At 30.7% G+C, this 20,427-nt stretch overlaps 1 protein-coding gene across 4 annotated transcripts in view; it reads left to right on the forward strand.

Moving 5' to 3' along the window:
• The window catches only part of Col11a1 (collagen type XI alpha 1 chain), a 215,792-nt gene that overhangs the window by 92,354 nt on the left and 103,011 nt on the right, over positions 1 to 20,427 (forward strand). For all 4 annotated transcript variants that reach the window (XM_047566809.1, XM_047566801.1, XM_047566819.1 and 1 more), the window contains 15 exons: positions 1,958 to 2,014; positions 4,859 to 4,912; positions 7,295 to 7,348; positions 7,463 to 7,516; positions 7,681 to 7,734; positions 9,061 to 9,114; positions 9,233 to 9,277; positions 10,481 to 10,534; positions 10,995 to 11,039; positions 11,298 to 11,351; positions 11,892 to 11,936; positions 16,526 to 16,579; positions 17,731 to 17,775; positions 19,398 to 19,451; positions 19,533 to 19,577. In XM_047566809.1, the coding sequence (XP_047422765.1) occupies positions 1,958 to 2,014; positions 4,859 to 4,912; positions 7,295 to 7,348; positions 7,463 to 7,516; positions 7,681 to 7,734; positions 9,061 to 9,114; positions 9,233 to 9,277; positions 10,481 to 10,534; positions 10,995 to 11,039; positions 11,298 to 11,351; positions 11,892 to 11,936; positions 16,526 to 16,579; positions 17,731 to 17,775; positions 19,398 to 19,451; positions 19,533 to 19,577 (768 nt within the window). The remainder of the gene's footprint in view (positions 1 to 1,957; positions 2,015 to 4,858; positions 4,913 to 7,294; positions 7,349 to 7,462; positions 7,517 to 7,680; positions 7,735 to 9,060; positions 9,115 to 9,232; positions 9,278 to 10,480; positions 10,535 to 10,994; positions 11,040 to 11,297; positions 11,352 to 11,891; positions 11,937 to 16,525; positions 16,580 to 17,730; positions 17,776 to 19,397; positions 19,452 to 19,532; positions 19,578 to 20,427) is intronic.

Consider the following 20,427-nt stretch of genomic DNA (forward strand, 5'->3'; position numbering starts at 1 on the left):
TGTGTGTGTGTGTGTGTATGCCTATGGAAGATGCTACCACTATTAATTATAGAATACTTCTGGAAAATATATGGAATTTAGAAGAAAAGAATGCCAAAATTATATTTTTCTCATTCATACTTATTAATTGATATTAAATAACTGATTCCTGCTGTATTTCCATATATAATTCTGTCTCCCACCATAACACCAATAATTTCTAGTCTTTTGAAAATATTGATGAATTATACATAATACTCTCTTTCACATCCAAGTTTTTCTAGTGATTGATAGATATAATTAAGAGAATAACATTTGAAAGAAATTTGTTCCTCCTAACCCTCTGGATTATTTAAAATATCTCAAATAATCCAGAAAGTTAAGTTTCCTAGAATATCTTATATATGAAAAGAAACTTTAATTATGTATTTTCAGTTGTAATCTTTATAATTTATATATTTTTTTACAAAATCTGTTCAATATTGATACTTTATAATCTTTTGTCAGTTGAAAACTTCTACTGTTCTTTAGATTTATAAAACAGATAATCACATATATTTTTAATTAGCTGTACTATAATTAAACTATACAAAAGAAAATCAAAAGAATGAACCAGGAAGGAATCAGAAGTCATATAATACTTTAATACTTTTATTCATAATATCGGTTTTCTTTTTAAGAACATGCAGGATTTATGGTTAGTATGGGTATGGTTATTCATTTTTTAACCAATATAGAACACTTCTGTAGTAACATTTATTCTTCCATTAATTTTATGTCTGTGTAAAACACCTCAAAAATTAAGTGAAAGGTGTAATTCACTCTTGATATTTGTTTATTTATTTCTTAAGTTTATGAATCTGAAAGAATCATTATGTACTTATATTATGTTTAAAGATACTAGACATATCATATTTAAAGAATACAAATGCATTATATATATCTAAAAATATGTATGATAATTGATGATTTATAAATTACATTGTTTTGAAAAAATATAAGATACTTATTTGAACTTAAGTATTTTGAGCCCCTGAATTCTTCATCTTATCAATCCTCTTAATGGACTTGAAACATAGGCACAAGCATTATAATTCCAAATTTTTAGATATTTAATCTCAAAGATTAAGATGTGTATTGTCAAAATTCTCATGGTGAGTTAGCAGTGGAATTTTGGAGATCTTATTGGTTTCATCTCATGCACTGTTCTAATCTGATTATTTCCATCACAGTATTATTTTTGATGAGTTTTGATAAATCTAAGTATTCACCTTTTTGACCCACCAACATTCAAAAATAGCACACCATACTAATATAACATCTATAAATTTTTTATCTTTTGTGCTGTATGTCTTCCAGATTTTCAAGTGTGCTAATTTCACATTTCTAGAAAATGTAGTGTAACAATAGTGCGTGTGATCAGTGTATTATGTCTCTGATTATACATAATAAATTATTATATAATATTAAATTTTAGATTTATTAAAAGAAATGTATTGCCACAGCACTTCTTGTCCAATTTTACTTTGCGCTGCTACAACTTTATCATAATTTTTCCTAAAATACTGATAGAAATATTTTAAAGCACTTCAAATTTTCTACCTCTAAAAATATTTTCAATGTGATTTGCAAGTGCATATTTAAGAGCAGTAACCTGTACATTGTTCTGAAGTATACTTCAAAGTAGAAAATTGTCAGACATTAGATTTCTTATTTTTAAGTCTATTTTAATTTGTATTGTTGATTAAATTGTAACAATACATGCTATAAGATTGTATATAAGTTTCAACAGTTTTAAAAATGTCTGATAGTTACTTAAGTCTTTTGTCATTCAAGAAACATATTTCCTCAGTAACCTCGCATACTTTCTAGCATATAGCTTATGATAACTGTTTAAATCATCTGCTACTTAAGATTAGCTTGTGCAAATGACAGATGTTATTTAATATGGCTAAACTTGATATATTTTACCTTCTAGATTGCTCTAAGAGGCCCTCCTGGCCCAATGGGCCTAACTGGAAGACCAGGTCCTGTGGTAGGTTATACAAAAATGATAATGTATGTTAAAATTTCCATACTGGTATTTCCTTGAGTCTTTTGCCAGGCCTGGGCCTTTGTTCATATCTCTGGCTGGTGAACACATAACCCCATTTGTGGTTGATATTGTTTCCATTAAAAAAAAATCTTTCTCTATTCAGACTTGAAATTTTATAATACTTTATGTATTTGAAGGACTCTACTTTCAATGTTATGAGCTCATGGGTAACATGTTCTGATAATATAATTGATAGAATTCAAACTCACATTTTTACTGTTCTGTTTTTCAAAATATAAGAAGGAATATGGAAGATTCTGTGTCACTTAAAAAATGGGAATAAAACTAATTTTAATTGCTTGTTATTGAAAGATTCACATAACTGCAAAGAGGCATGTTTAGTGTTTTATATAATTGGGGGCAGAAGAATTACCTAGACATTTTATTAAAAATAAAAATCACTGGGTCCCAGAACTTGGGACTCTGATGATTTAGTTTCAGAGTTGGAACTGGTAAATGTTTATTTTTGTTTGTTTTTTTGTTTTGTTTTGTTTTGTTTTGGTACGGAGGATTGAACTCAGGGGCACTTTACCACTGAGCCACAACCCCAGCCCTATTGTGTATTTTATTTAGAGACTGGGTCTCACTAAGTTGCTTAGTGCCTCATCATTGCTTGAGACTGGCTTTGAACTCGCAGTCCTCCTGTCTCAGCCTCCTGAGCCTCTGGGATTACAGGCATGTGCCCTTGTGCCCAGTTTAAATGGTATTTTTAATGAGTGCCATAGGTTAATTTTTATGGCCATGTTTGGAAAACACTGCCTTATGCTTTGTAATTTACAGTTCAAGCTCTCTAAAATTATATTATCTGAAGGAATTTCATGACAAACACAAACAAGTGGATCTGTAGCAATTAAAGGCAGAGAGGAGCAGAACCAGTGGAAGCATGTTACATTGGCAGTCCTTAGCCAGTCATTAAGGCTCAGCCATTTCATCACAACACAATGGCAAAGAGAAGACATTGACATCCATGAATATGTTTCAACATCAGTCAAGATCAGTGTGTTCTATGCACTTCATCTCTTTGTTACAAAAAGTTTTAGCTTTGTGAAAAACAATCATATTGTCTTTTCACCATTTCTCTTCTAATATACTTTGTTCATAAACATCAGATTATTTAAGTCTTTTGGATTTCTACTAATTCTACAATGTAAAAAATAATTTGTTTATTAAGGTTTAGAAAACAGCCAGGCACAATGATCCACGCTTGTAATCCCAGTGGCTCTGGAGGCTGAGGCAGGAGGATTGAGAGTTCAAAGCCAGCCTCAAGCAATGGCAAGGCACTAAGCAACTTAGTGAGACCCTGTCTTTAAATAAAATACAAAATAGAGCTGTGGCTGTGCCTCAGTGGTTGAGTACCCCTGAGTTCAAGCCTTGGTACCAAAAAAGACAAAAAAAAAGAAATTAGAAAACGTCAACATTAATATTTCAACACAAATGTGTACATTCTTTTAGTGAAACATTATTCAATACATTTGTGTTTATCAAGTCATTTTATGGACAAATGGAGATCCATACTATAAAATATACAGGAAATATAGAAAATGTGCTTTTACTCTCTTCTCTTACTATCAGTTATTGTGTGAAACCGTTTTAGAATAAGTGTTTGAGCAAAATAATTATAATGAATTGAGTAGGGAGCATGTATTACACACAATAGATAATGAGGCCTATTAATTAAAAATAAGTTGACTTCTACAGTTGTGTTCAATTCAGTTATTAAAGTTAAACCACAGTTTTTCTCTTGAATAAATTGTTACAAGAATTTCTAATCAGAAGCTTGAAAGTCATTCTTTTAACTTTCAAGATGAGAAAATTCATGTTACATTATTGTCCGTATTTCTTGGAAATCATATCAGTAGTTATTTTACTTTGGAACCACTAGGAGGCTCTAGATAGTAACATTTTTAGATTTAGTGTAATTCTACTCTTTATTTTACTTTGATGTACTGCACGGTTTAATAAAATGTGTATTGATTTAAACAAATCATAAACTTTAAAAATATACAATGTAAACTTCTTCAGCATGAAGCTAACTATAATCGCTATATTTATTTTTAATATTTTAATGTTTTTAGGGAATAAAAATGGCTTAATGTGTATCTTGAAAACTTGCAACTCATTTATGAAGCAGGTTAAGGCGGTCAGTTAATGTGCCAGGTTTTTATTGCACTTTTTAAATTATGTAAACATTTGTATAAAGTGTTTGTTATAATGAGTTAGTCTTATGGGAAAAAAAAAAACCAATCTGGGAAAAAATGTTTTGATATTATTTCAGCACAATTATAATGATAGCAATAGCATCTGTCCTTAGCATTTTATGACTCTGAAATTCAGTGTTTAAGAAATATCTGGCTGTAAAAGCAGTAACATTTTGCAAATCCTTATTGCATAAAAGGATTTGATGCATACTTTATTCAATAAAATTTTTTGCACTAGTACTACTCCACTATACAGTGATAAATAATGCCTGTGTAGCTTTCTAAGTGTTCAGATGGTGCACACATTATAGAAAATCCCAATGCCATATCATGAGGTTGACTTTGGTGTATTTATGAGTGAAAAACAGACTTTTATTTACAGCTCACACACCGAAATACAATCAATATGATGACAAGAGATGCACTTCAGGGAAAGGACTTAGAGAACTTATTGTTTTAATTAATAATGTCAACTAATGTGATGTTATATATTCAGGAAAACTTTCATTTCAAGTGAAAATAGTGGAATAGAAGTGCTCAGGGAATTGCTAAATTAAATGATTATACCTTCAATTTTTCTTGACAGGGCGGGCCTGGTTCAGCTGGGGCCAAAGGTGAGAGTGGTGACCCAGGTCCTCAGGTAAAAAAAAAAAAAAAAAAAATGATAATAATAATAATAATAATTTGGTTTTGCACTTATTTATCATTGACTTCATTTTTAGCTAGTAAGACATTGAAGTTTCTGTTGTTATGAGTAAAGAATCTATTTACCTTATTTTTAAGCACTTTACCTCTTCTAATTAAAAAATCTGTAGTGACCAATTGACTGTCAATAACTTAATTAATTTAAAACATATTTAAATTGTGAGTGGGAATAGACTTGAAAGTAATAGACCTTTAGAATCCTAAATTGGCTAGAGAGTCTCCAAAGCACAGCAGAACAATTGCAGTTGTACTTGTATTCGTGGTGCCTCATACCCATGCTTTCCTTGGAGAAAAAATTTAGCACATTGTCTCACAAAGGATATTTAATACACCTGAAAGAAGCTAACTTCGAAACCTTCGTAGAAGAAATTAAGAAAAATTGTAAGGATATAAGCTGAAAACACTTAAATATCTTAGATTATATTTAAATGGAACATTATTTTTCTTTATGATATAAAGTAGAGCTGTAAGATTATGCAATATTCTAGAAAACAGAAAAACAAAAGATGACGTTGATTTTTAATATATTAATTCTTAAATGGAAATGCTTCCTGACATAGTCAATGAATATAAATTCACTGGGCTGCAGGATCTCTCAAGTGGTCATTTTTTTCCCCCATTTTAAAATTAATTTTATTTAAAAAATATTACAAAGAAAAATTGAATTCAAGCACATTCTTTGTAACTAGCATCACAGTCGTTAGAACAGATAATATTCTATAACTCCGAACCATTTATCGGTATCTTTATAGTTGTATCCTACCCAGATCCCAACCAGTGTTCTTCATCACTGAAGTTTTGTAGTTTCAAAATATCACATAAATGAAATTGTACTTTAGGTAACCTTTTGAGACTGGCTTCTTTGACACAGCATAATGCCTTTGAGATTCATCACAGTCGAGTTCATCAATAGTGCATTCCTTTTGTTACTAAGCACTAAGTATTCCATTGTGTGGACACACCAGTTTATTTTAAAATGATAAAAAAAAATCCCAAAAAAATCCAAAGAAAATTAATAAGGATATTTGGCTGACTTAAGCTGTGGCAGCCTTCCTTTTCATGCTTAGTTAACATTGCCATAAAAGAATGGAAAACACTTGCAGCTTAACTTGAAATTGCATGAAAATATTACGTAAAAATCTAGGGATTTTATTCTTTTGCAAAATTTGTGAACTTCTTTTTTAAACTCATCTCTTTAAACATAAATGACTCTGAAAACATGCTATAGCAGTGTTTGTGGATTTTTGCAGTTTTTCTGATTTTCTTAAATCCAAAGAGAGAAAAGGGATATGAAAGGATCATTTTCATTTAAAATTAGCAATATGTGTCTTTTTATTATTGCCCTTTGTCTTCCAAATAGGTTCAGACTAGAGTTCTCTCACTACAATAACTTTTTAAAAACTATATTTTTAACCTCTATTTACTAGACAATCTTAACTTTTTATATTTCTAGAATCGATATTTTGTAGCAATCATAAGAATTATTTGTAATTCCAAATGTGGATTTCATTTTTTGTCTACATTCACTTCATAGAAATTGTTTAAATTAATGTTGAAAAGTGTAATTAATTAAATTTAAAAGCCCATATAATATTCATTCTGAAACTACATTTGATCTATTATAGCTGTGCAGTAATTTTATATGAAAACATATATATCCTTCTCCTTATTTTACTGCTACTATGTGAGAGAGAGTTTCTGATCTTTAATATGCCAGTTTATAAATAGTCCACCAACATTATGTAGGTGATTGAAGGAACATGTGCCAGGTACTGTGCTAAGCTCCAGGAGTATTTAGTTGAAACAGTTAGCTGGAAACTTTGGCAGGTAGGAATCTAATCAGGGATTCACAATCCAAGATGATAACTACAATGATAGACTAAATATCTAGGAGAGGGATCCAAAACATGAAGAGAAAAATTTTTAAAAAATGGTTCAGAAAGTAAAGGTAAAGGGGATAGATGGTGAAAAGTGTGTTCAGTCAAAGGAAATGAGGAACCCATGGTTTTTAAGAATAAAACAGGTAATTAGGGATACTTGTAAGGTTTAAAATATCCCATTATATTTCTTTTGTTTAAATGTAATCACATGTCTACATTTAAATTTAATAGTAATATAACTTTTTTTTTTGTTAGAAGTCATTTGGAAAAATTGTCTTCTGCTTCATCTGAATTTTTACATAGAAATAATTTCCTTGTATTTAAATGACTAAGATCAAGCTAAGACGATATCAATTTCTAAAACCTTCACTCTTGAAGTTACTGAGTTTATCAGCCAAGAATTCTACAATAGGATTTAATTTGATGTTTTGACATAGGGCCCGAGAGGTGTCCAAGGTCCTCCTGGTCCAACTGGAAAACCCGGGAAAAGGGTATGGATGATTTTTACTGTGTACTTTGAGATTTATTTGCAATATCAGTTTGTTCTTTTTTACTTTCTGTTAGTAGGAATTCTTTTTGCATAATCCTGTTTTTGACATTATCAGGGTCGTCCAGGTGCTGATGGAGGAAGAGGAATGCCAGGAGAGCCTGGGGCAAAGGTCAGGAATTCATATATTTTTATATTCAGATCTTGGATGTCAATGTACCCTGGAATTTTGTGTTTTAAAATAAAATTTCTGGATATGAAAAAAATAGTTGACATTCAAATTAGAGTACAGATCTATACTAAGGATGTGACAATGAGAATGATTGTCATTTACAGGGAGATCGAGGGTTTGATGGACTTCCAGGTCTGCCAGGTGACAAAGGTCACAGGGTAAGATACACCAATTACTTTTTTTTAATTGTTTGTTCTATTTAGTTATACATGGCAGCAGAATGCATTTTGACTGATTGTACACAAATGGAGTACAACTTTTCATTTCTCTGGTTTTACACGATGTAGAGTCATACCATTCATGTAATTGTATATGATATTTGTCTCATTCCCCTATCTTTCCTTCTCCGTTTTTATCAAGATGAAACGGGAAAGTTTGATGTGTTTTAGTAGCCATGCACTATGGCAAATCAGATAAAAATGAACTTAAATATTTGAGAATTGATTGAGTAAATTATTACATCTAATAGATACCAAGAGAAAGAGATACAATTATGCATGTGGCATCAATGTAATTATTTTAAGATATTAAAACATTTTTGTATGGAAACATAAATTGAGGCATGATCTTAATGTTCAAGAATATGGTTTTAAAATGAACACATTAATGGAAGAGCAAGGGTAGAGATTTAATTTTTCATCTAATGTATTATTGCCTCACTTTCCTTCTTGCATTTTGTCTGTGGAAATACCCGCAAAGGAAGATACTGTCTGTCATGAATACTGCATTATTCTGACTATATTATTTCTTCATGATGCTGTGAGTTTTCACCTCAATGCAAGACCTTATAATTTGCTATGGGTAAATAAACCACTAGCAATCCAGTGGATATTTTTAGTGGGAAATTAAATGAAGAGACAGTTTCTTAAAAAAATAATAATAATAAACTTTGAATACTTTCTTCACCAGAATGAAGAATAAAGGAAGGTAAGGCAGCAGTTAGGTAAATGGAGAAGAAAAGAAAAAAAGATGAAGAGAACCTCAAGAATGTCTAGCAGTATGCCTAGTGTATACTAGTACATGTCAAGATAAATAGATTTTTTATTTTTAATAGAGATTCAAGACTCTTTAGTCTTCTTGAGTTATGTGATTTAATATATTTAGAAGTAGAAAATATTAAATTAAAATCGTGAAAGTTGTAGCCATACTTAAGACAAATTCAACAAAATAATTTCCTAAATGCTTAGCTTATAATAAAAAAATGTCTGAAAATCACTTTAGGTATTTATTTTATTTGAACCTTTTCACATTGATAATTGAGGGAACATTTTCCCTAGCATACTAATATTAGAGGTTAGAGGTGTCAATTTGTGATTTTTCCACAAATCGTTCTGAGGAATGCAAAGACAGTGCAAGTTCTCCCTGTCCAATATCTTGGTATATTTGGTTAGGTGATAAGTATTTAGGTGTTTATGTGGATGTGGGATGGACTGTGAACACATGGCTTATGTTATATGCTAATCATGTTTGTCTTTACTTATTAGGGTGAAAGAGGCCCCCAAGGTCCTCCAGGTCCTCCTGGTGATGATGGAATGAGGGTATATTAAGACTTCATTTCTTTAAGACATGTTTAAAATTAAAACATAAGAATGAACAAAGTCATATTGAAATGATGCATTGTCTAATAGCATTGCCCTCCTGTTTTGTTCATGACAGGGAGAAGATGGAGAAATAGGACCCAGGGGTCTTCCAGGTGAAGCTGTAAGCAATTTTTTTCTTTATTTTTAAATAATCATTTTCCTGTTTGGGGGAAATAATAACTGATGTTACATATCTAAAGGCAATAATAAAGTCAAGTAAATACTGAAGTTTTACCTAAGCTTAGCAGGCAATTATCGTGTTCAAAAACAAAGAATATTTTTGAGCTCCTATTTTGTTTTAAAAAAAATCTTAGGCACTTGACAGAAAGAAATGTGGAATGTAATAATTGCTAGCCAAAACCCTACCACATTTTTGTTGCTATTTTATTTCTTTTAAGTATCATCAGTAATTCCAGAATCTATTTATGTATTTAGAATAAATGAATCTTATTACCAGAAGAAACAAATGAGGGACTTAGTATATAGCAGATATAAGGATTATGTCATTTTTTTTTACTCCACCAAACATTAATAATGAGGAAACTGAACTGGGAAGGTTTTCTCAAAGCTAGCTGACCAAACAATAACAATAACAACAAAACAAATAAACAAAAACTGTTTCTAGAGAAAGGCCTCCTATTCTTAGTCTTAATCTGCTCCATTATAGATCAAAAATTAAAAAAAAAAAAACTTATGGTAAGGCATATAGGAGAAATAGTAAATTATTGTACTGTCTATTTTAAAGAAGGAAAAGAAGGCAAGAATGTGCAGGAAAGGGAGAGAGAAGAAGAGGAAAATTCAAGTTTAAATAGCAATAATTTAAGAAATTTTCTATCAAGAAAATGGTTTCATAATTTGTATGTATAACTATTTCCCTGTTTGTTAATTTCAATGAATATTCTCTTACCTAAATGTGAACTAAATGAGAATCCAGGTACTTTTATTTTTAGTTTATCTGATTGCATATTAAGACTCAGTGTTGCCATTCAAATCAGAAAATGACACACAAGTGCCTTATTAAAAGTATTAAACTATTTTTTCTTTTAAAAATTCCCTAAGTCATTCATATGTAAATTTGTAGAATCAAACGCATCCAGTTTCTATACTAAAGACTCACTGTTATCATTTCTGGCGTTTAGGTCAGTATAAACACTAGATACTTATGTTACATAAAAATGGTACCTTAAACATCACTTTCAGTGTATTAAGAGAAGATGTGCAAATATATTTACTCTTAATATTATCTTGGAATTTTTTTCAAAGGAAAATACCTATTCTGAGGACATCTTTCATGAGGACATGCTTTCTTTTCTCCCTTCCTTAGGGCCCACGAGGTTTGCTGGGACCAAGGGGAACTCCAGGACCTCCAGGGCAACCTGTATGTATTGCTGGAAACATTCTGGATTTCCTAGGGAAAGTTTGTTAACAAACTCTTTAAAATTGGGAGGGCGTAAAAATTCTTCATAAATAATCAACAGTTAGCTACCTTTTATATTCTAAGTTTTAAGGATGCTGCCTCTCTTGGGGTAACTGATCATTGCCTCCCCTCTTTTTTAATTTTATTTATCAGTCTTATGGGTTTCATAAGACTTATGATAATTCATGAGCACACAATAGAAAATTATACTAGATTATCCATGGTGAACATGGATGGAAGAGAGTAGGCCCAGCCTCATTTACATTAATTCCTAAATACCTATTTTCATTTAATGCTAAAAGGAATCTTTGTCACCCTTGGTTAGCATGTATTATGTTATTATAGTAGCCTTTTTGAGTTTCTGTTTTCGCATCTAGATTTTTAAACAACTCTGCATATTTTTTTTTTTTCTTTATTGAAGGGTATTGCAGGTATAGATGGACCCCCAGGACCAAAAGGGAACATGGTATGTAGCAAATATCTATAAACTCATCTCTAGAATCTGGGTATTAAGGACTTTTGCTGCTAAATTTAAAATAAACATTCATTACAACATTTTGTTAATTATTTTAACTACCGCTAGCAGTAATAATTTCACTATTTTGCAGATGGTCTTGCGGAAAAACTGATTTGTGAACTACTTTTCAGATGAGGCAAAAAAACTCCAAACCATTATCTTGCAAAAAATGCCTTATTAAGGACTTTACATTTTCTTATTGTATAGGGTCCTCAAGGGGAGCCTGGGCCTCCAGGTCAGCAAGGGAATCCAGGACCTCAAGTAAGTCCGTGCTTTTATAGCTCCTTTGAGACAATGGGGTAAAATGTTCTCTTTTCATGAGAAAATGGACAGCCTCAAAATTTTCTATGTAAGGCTAAAAATGTTTAAAATGTGAGTACTGGAAAATAATTCTTATTTTTCCTTTTTTCTTTTTTTTAAATATAAACAAACTTTCAGAACTCCCTTTCTTCCAAGAGAAAAATGAGTCATTCAGCATTCACAGAGTGCCAGGATCTATAGCCACACCTGTGGGAGGGTTCTGACTAGGATCACTTTACAGTCTCATTGCAAAAGAGAAGCTTGTGTAAAACTCCTCATAGTGTTCTCAAACTCTCTAGGGAGTCCAAAATATCTGTGTGTGTGTGTGTGTGTGTGTGTGTGTGTGTGTGTCTACATATACATGTGTTTATTTATATTTGTAGACATACACAGTGATTCTCATTACTCATTTCATGTGCAGTGGAGAGCTAATAATTTACTATTTAAAAAATATATTCTTGTGATGTGATTGCTGACATGAAATAAATTCTTTTTAAATAGGGTCTTCCTGGTCCACAAGGTCCAATTGGTCCTCCGGGTGAAAAGGTAAATTACTCTGTTATTCTAGTAATCTCTGGTGAACCATTTGTGTTAATAGCCCTAGGCAGCTGTAAGGCCGGCTTTTTGTTCCTGATAAGATATCCTTATAGTACAGAACATAAGGAATTAATCCGAAGTTAAATCATGAGAATACAGTGTGAATAGAATTCATTCATCTTTAAACTGTGAATGACAAAGTTTTGCATAGTTACCATTTAGACAGCTTCCAAATGTTACATTCTCAGCTCTATTAATGTCAGAAACCTACTATCATGAATGAATGTTTTCTGTTTGATTCTCTTTTTTTTCCTCATTACTTGAAAAATGTGATTGGGTTTGTTTGCAACAAAGGGTTTATAGTATAATCTCATTAAGAAGAATTGTGAACTTGTCACTGCCACTATTTCTCATGTATAATTGGCAAATGATGTCCTTGTTAATACCTCAATAACTGGATCAAAACAAAAATAAATCTTTAATTAAAGAAATTTCTCCCTGGTCTCCTCTGCAAGATTCCCTGAGTAGTATATCCTGTTCACCATAGATGTAGCATAATAGTTGGCTAGCTGTAAGGATTTTTTCTTACCTATGTGTATTTTTATGAACACACCAATTTAAAAAAGCCTTTATTGAGGTATAATTTATATATCACAAAATTCACTTGTTTCAAGTGTAAATGATTTCCAGTAAACTTATAGAGCTGTGCCACAAGCTAACTTTAGAATATTTACACACCTCTAGAGAGAATTCTTGTGTCAATTTGCAATCCATATTCACCCCAACAAGACAACAGCTGCTTTACTTTTTTGATATAGATTTGCTTTTTCTGAATATTTCATATGAACAAAATATGTGAATTAATTTGATATATGGATTTAATCATATGGTCAATATAGTATATGAACTGTATGTCTAGCCTCTGTGATTTGGTATAATGTTTTTCATGTTTATCCATGTGGTAGCACATATCAGTACTTTGATCCTTTTTATTGCCAAATAGTATTATATTTCTATGTTCTGCTTTCTTATTCAGCAGTTGCTGGTCATATGGTTAACTTATGCCTTTTAGCTTTTATCCATAAAATAGTGTTAACTTGGCTCTTTGCATGCAAGTGTCTATATAGGCATGTTTTCATTTCCTTTTGATAGAGACCTAGGAGTTCTAGTCATGTGGTAAATTTACATTTAACATTTTAGGAAACTTCTAAACTGCTTTCCAAAGTGGTTGCACCAATTTTTGGTTGTTGTTGTTTCCACTAAAATATGTAAGGATACTAGTTCCTCCACATCCTTAATATTGTGTCTCTTCTTATTTTTGGTCATTCTTGTTATTGTGACATAGTGTTTTATTGTGGGCTTAATTTGTATTTCCTTAATCAATAGTGGCATTGAGCATATTGTTGTGTGCTTTTTGGTTGTTTAACTTTTCTGTTAAAACATCTACTCAAATCCCTGGATTATACTGTAATTGATTTATTTATCTTATTGAGTTTAAGGATTAACATATCAAATTTAATTGCTCATTGAAGTACTTTTTTTCTGTAGATTTTTTTCTATGTGGTTGCAGTATAGGAGTGTTTTTGGAAAATATCCTGTGAATTCAAAACTTTAGGTTCTCAAGGTGATTTAAATCTTTACTTTAGATCAACAATTGCAAACTGGGCCAGTCCTAACTTTTATATTAGCTCATCATAATAAACATTATATATGTTATAGATTGCACTTGATGCATATATCTATTAAATTTTTGACCATAACTTTGTCATGCATAACCTGAATTATTAGGAGAAATTTGTTTTTAAGAAACATTGACATATCTGAATTTCCTTTGTTGAGCCAAAGATAAAATATAAGATTTTTTTCACTGCACTTTTACTGGTAAGAAGAGAGCTATCTTAAGTATATGCTGCTACTGTCTCTGTTCTTCACATATTCAACTTGTAAATTTAAAAACAATCTTTTTCCATCAAAAGAAGAAAGGAACTTATGAACATGAGGGAAATATTTTAGTTACATTGCAGCTATCTAATATATTTTGTATGGCATTTATATTAAAAAGTAAACATGATCTGGCTTTATCTTTCTTTATGATATAGTATGATCTGGCTCAAGAGCTTTGTTTCCCAAACTGCTAGTGAATGGTAATTTTAAATTGTTTAATAAGAAAATCATAATTTACATATAATTAATTAATATCATATTTTTAATATCCAAGAACTTTTATATATATCTTAGGTTATTATAGCTTTTATCATATTGGTGACAAAATATCTCATAATGTTTGTTACTCGTACTGGATAAGACAACTATATTTTTCTGACATTTTTTATAAGTATACTGAATATTTCCTGTGATTTATGAGTTCAGTATTCATATCATTCATATGTTAATTGCTTTGCCAAAAAAATGACATAACTCTATGAGCTCAGTATAAAACAGCATGACACAAAATAAATATCCATTAGTGGAAGGGACTTCGAAGATACGAATGTGGGCTTGGAATCATTTGGATTGCAACTTTGTCACACATTAACAGATAATGATATTTCATGAGATTCATTGAGACAAAGAGGATAATGCATATAAATTGCTCAACACAGTGCATAGATGCACTCTATAAATTTTAACTATTTTATTAAAATCTAAACAGAATGACATTTATTTATTTTTATTCCTACTTCTCCAGGGAAACATCAAGCAGTTTAAAAGCAGACAAAACATTCTGCTGTCATGGAACTTCCATTTTAAAAGAGATGGATTGATTTCAATTTGATTAAAAAATCATCTTATAGTGCAAGAGTTTTAATATTTCTTGTTTACCCTCCAATATATATCAACAGAAAAGATCCAAGTACTGCTCACCAAGTTGTCATAGAAATAACAAATCTGCTGATAACAATAATTAATGAACTTGTACTCTGTGAGCTACATTTTGTTCTAAAGAAATAAGACAAGTGTCCTGAGAGTAAAAGGTAATTTAGGTGATACACAAAATGCTGCCATTAAATATTTAGTGTTTTGTAATAATTATTACATAATGTTAAATGACTGGACTGAATATAACTTATAGATTGATGAAGGGGATTGAAATTTTTAAGTACTTTAAATGAAAAGCAATTAATTTTAGTTACAAATTATAATTTTTTTAATTAAAAATCTCTTTTTATTTATTTATTTATTTTTGCTTCATACTGATTTAGGTGATGCTTTCCTGTAAAACTTCATAATATCAGTCAACATGAACACAATGCTTATCTTAAGTATTCTCTGAGAATCAGAAATCTCTAAACTATCTAGCATTTAGACTTGCTTATGTGTCCCTGCCTTTTCAATTGGTTTTAAGTCCTAACTAATAAGTGCATCAAAAAGTTAATAATCTCAATACAGTACCTACTTTTCTCCCAAGGAAGTGTATACTTCTTGCAATGTTGACTATTACCATTTTTCAAACTTAGCAACGGTCATGTCAAATAAAAATTGAAACCCTCTGTGGTTAACAGGAATTAGAGTGATCCGTTGAACGAATATTTAATTTTTTATCATTTGTTAGTTGCATATTAGGTTATGTAATTTTACATAAAAACAGATTTGTTTTTCTTAATGTTGTGAATAATTTTCACATATTAATTTATGTTACTGAAAATGTTTTAATAATTAGTATATTTCACCGTACTCTGAAATTATAGTCATTTGTCACTAAACAGGATACAGTCTGAGAAATCCATCATTAGGCCAGCCATTGTATTCTTGTGTAAATATCATGGCATACACTAATCCACAAACCTGCATGGCAAAGTCAGTCACTTGTGTTGCAGTCGAGATGTGGTAAATAGATGGATCAGACTGCTGCCAGCATGATACAGCATACTGTTTTAAAGTAAATTTTTTTAAATAGAAGGATTACATTCTAAAATAATGATAAAAGTATAATATAATAAATACATAAGTCAGTAATATAATTAATTTATTATTTTCTCAAATTACATACTGCATGTAATTAAATGTATAGTACCTTTATGTAGCTGGCAACATTGTAGTCTTGTTTGATATCATCACAAATATGTGAGTAATGAATTTCACTAGGACCTTAAGATGGTTATGACATTGCTAGGTGATAGTGTTTCAGCTCCATTAGTAATCTTATGGGACCACCATTGAGCATGTGGTCCATGATTATCCAAAATATGGGGCTCATGACTGTATTTGAATTGGCATATGTTAACATTATTGATGGAAAAAACAAATGTTTACCTTGTCATTGTTCTAAGTCAATGGATGGTTAAGTTGTATTTTCCCTTTTCTCTAAGCTCCAGTGTGTTGTAGCATTTAAAAACTAATTTGTTATTTTTAAAAAGGACACATTTAAGGTTACTATGCAGGCTAAACTAGCATATTTTTGACATATTGTAAATTGGGTTTTCATTTATACCATTTTTCCAAAAAAATGTTAAAAAGTTATTCAAATGTTTATTACTTGTAATTAGAAACCATTGTCTCAAGAATATCACTAGTGCTATATTGCTATGTACACAGTCAGAGCTTTTCATTATTTTTATTTCTTAAAATAAAATATTCTCTTTTCACTATTTGATTAGGGACCCCAAGGAAAACCAGGTCTTGCTGGACTTCCTGGTGCTGATGGACCACCTGTAAGTACTAGTTACCTGATTACATTTTCTATATATTATCTTCAAAAGTAGATTTTACATGTGTTTCAGAAATGATTATATGTAGTCTATAATAAAAGTAAATTGAGCCAGTAATTAAACATTGATCTTTTCAAAACTACATTTTATCATGTCACTTCTGAATTGCAAAATCTTTAATGAGCTCACATTGGCCTCTAGATAAACTAATATTGGCACTGTAGACCAGAACCTTCCAGAATCTTCAACCTTTCTACTCTCTCATGAAGCATTAGCTCCAGAAAGACAGATCCACTCACATTTTCTAGGCATTCTTTAAATTTTCTGTGATTCCTTGAGTCCACTTCTTTTAATGCAAAGCACTTACCCACTGTTCTTTCTTTTCATCTTTTTCCCAAAAGTTCAGATGAAACTCCAAAACATTTCATAAATTTCCTCAGACAATATCTGTGAAAATTCCTCAGACCTCAGGATTTATTCCTTTTTGGAAATATACCAATATTTATTATTTCTCTACATGTAGTAATAAATAATGTAAAAATGCAATATCTACTTTGTTATTTTAAAAAGTGTATTATTTATGCATTTTTTTCTCTTCAGTCTACTTACTGTGATTTGTAAGTCAGGATATGAGATTTCATCCTGCTTCTACTTGTCATTAAGTGTGATTGTCATGTAGCTGTACATTTCTACTTACTGAATATGAATAACTTGATTATTAGCAGTATTAATGTTTATGTCTTTGCTTTATTTTCAGATTTTCTATTTACATGCTTTTCTTTCCTTATGAATATGTACATACCATCACTAATAGATCTGCAGAATATAAGGCAATTAAAATATCTGTATATAAGACTCTAATTGAGATTGGATTTAAATCTTTAATGAGCAATATGTATTGTTATTCATGCTTTTTCAAAACTTTCTTAATAGCATTCCATATTTAATGAAATACGTATAATCTAATGATTCTTTCTAAATGCTACCATTGCCTATGGTATTTAAAGATACAAAAATGGACACAAAAAAGTTCAACATTTTCTAAAAAAATAGAATATGATCTCAATAGATTTGAACAAAAGGAAGAATTTTGTAATATTATCAACTACCACTAATATTGCATTTTGCTGATATGTACTTTTCTATATATATAGGGTCATCCTGGAAAAGAAGGCCAGTCTGGAGAAAAGGGTGCTTTGGTAGGTTACCAAGTATTCATTTAAATGTTCTATCAACTTGTCTTTAAGAAAAGAAGAAATGCCTTGATTTCTTCATCTCTATAGTATATTTTTTTCTGAGCTCACAAAGCGATAGGAGAATATTAGAAATGATAAAAATATTTCATTTCTTTTTTGAGTATGCTTTTAATATCTGAAAAAATTTTCCTAACATTTTAATATAAATTGAGTTCCTATATTTATTTTTGACATAATAAACAGGCATGCCTTGGATAGACAACTTTTTATTTTATATGTTTGTAAAATAGATTGTAATCTCTTTTTAAAAAATATTTTATAGTTAAGAATAGTGCATATTTTGCATATATATAGTATAAATGGAATAAATTATCATACTAATAATTAAATTGAACAAAAATTGCTGAATATTATTAAAATGTTTATGTAACTCCAATTTTATCTTTATTTATTACTTTCTGATAACTTTTAACCAAGAGGATATTAAATTTTAAGTGTAGTGATTCTCAAAATATCTAAATGAAAGCTTTTTCAATAAGCTTAGTAAGTATGCTTAGTACTATCCAGATTAAGGTAGCAGGGATAGAATCATTTTTGTTTAGAGTTGCTACTTTTGAATTGCTGGCATTAAAATTCTCAGCATTACTGCAAAGTGGCAAGTTACATATTATTTATTGTTTCCATTACATGTACTAGACAAGTGAAGCCAACTAAGGGAAATACGTAATTTTTATCACGTTACTCATCATGGGAATGCTACAATTTCATACAAAATGTTTATTTATTGGAAATGATTAATTTTGTTTGTAAATTTATAATTTTCTACTGTATTCAATGAGCATGATGAGCTTTTTCAGGTTAAAAATTTGTTATTAATTATCTAAATATTTTGTGTACATATATTGGATGATTTAGGTATTGTATTAGTCTGTTTTCTGTTGCTGTAACAAATGCTTGAGGCTGAGTAAAATATAATAAAAACAGGTTATAATAATCTCACAGTTTGGGAGTTCAAGATCAAGTGATCTTATAAATTTGGTCTCTGGTGAAGGGCCTCTTGACTGCTTCCTAACACAGTAGATGGCATCATGGCAAGACTGCTTATGAGAAAGAGAAATTAAATGATAAGATACAAAGCTAGAGATATTCAGGGATCAGGCTTTGTATTTTATAGTAACCTGCTCTCCTGGGAACTAACAGGTTCTGTGAGAATTTCATTAATTTTTTCTAAGAGCAGAACTACATTAATAATTCCCAACAACCTAACCACCTCTCACTAGATTCCTCTTCTTAAAGGGTCTACTCCTCTTAACATTAACATGCCAGAGACCAAGCTTCTAGCACATGGATTTTTGGGGAACACTCAAACCTTATGCAAATCACAGGAGGGCATTATTTTTAGCATGAATATGTGACATAGTAAGTTTATGTGAGTAGTGCTAGTCATATGGCTTGTTTATCACATCTGACTCTAGAAACAAATAATAAAATATCCAAGAAATCTTTACCGAATATTAATATAGAAAAATATCATATTTTTATAGGTTATTTGGTAAAATTATAGTATGTGAATAAGTAGCATTGTCAAAGTATCATACATTTAAATTATAATGATTCTCTTTTAGGGTCCCCCTGGTCCCCAAGGTCCTATTGGCTACCCTGGTCCTCGAGGAGTAAAGGTAAATGTTAAGTTGTTTCTACATTATTTTATTTCAATGTAAAACATGATAGTAATTTAATATTTGTAATTTATTCCATAGGGAGCAGATGGCGTCAGAGGTCTCAAGGGATCTAAAGGTGAAAAGGTAAAATTTAATTGTTAGATGATTTTTTAAATTATTTTTTTATTTTTACAGGCTGCATTTTGATTTATTGCACACAAATGGGTTATAACTTTTTTGTTTCTATGGTTGTACACAATGTAGATTTGTGTAATCATACATGTACATAGGGTAGATGATTTTTAATTTCTATGTATCTAGTGTATAAAATTTAAGGTTCTTCAACATGTGTTTCGTTTATCAAATATACTGAGTGATTATTTGATTATTTACATATTAGACAATGTGAGTCTAATTTTATATACCACATCCTGGAATCTGTTATGGGGCACAACTTAAGAATAGACCAATCACCACTGGGAAGTCCAAATTTGAGTCTTTATTAGGCCGGCTAGCTAACTGTCTCACACAATGCCCCCAAAAATGGATATTGGGAGAACAGCCCCAACCACAGGGTTTTAGGGGTTCTTATACCAAAAATCACATCAATATTAAGTGTCTGTTGCTATGATTCGAAATTACAAACTAACATCATGAGATCACCAACAGAGGGAGAAGTGGGTCAAAATGACCCTTATCTAGGTACAAACTAAAGAATGGTTACTAACATCCACACAATCACTGTTCACATGGTACATTGTTTAGGAGCAATAGGAATCAAAAGAGAGCAATTTTTCTTTACATAGGAATTGTCATTCTGTATTGTTAAACATGTCACACTAAGTAACTGATGATGGGGACAGAGGCAGGGTGTTCCCATGGGAGAAGCTAAGCAATTGTTGATGGGTACAGAGGTGGGGTGTTCACATGGGAGAAGTTTATTTCCTATAAAACATGGAGACTCAGAGCAAAATGGAGTCTGTCTGGCCTATAT

The sequence above is a fragment of the Sciurus carolinensis genome, chromosome 1, assembly GCF_902686445.1.
Source record: "Sciurus carolinensis chromosome 1, mSciCar1.2, whole genome shotgun sequence".
In the NCBI taxonomy this organism is placed as follows: domain Eukaryota; kingdom Metazoa; phylum Chordata; class Mammalia; order Rodentia; family Sciuridae; genus Sciurus; species Sciurus carolinensis.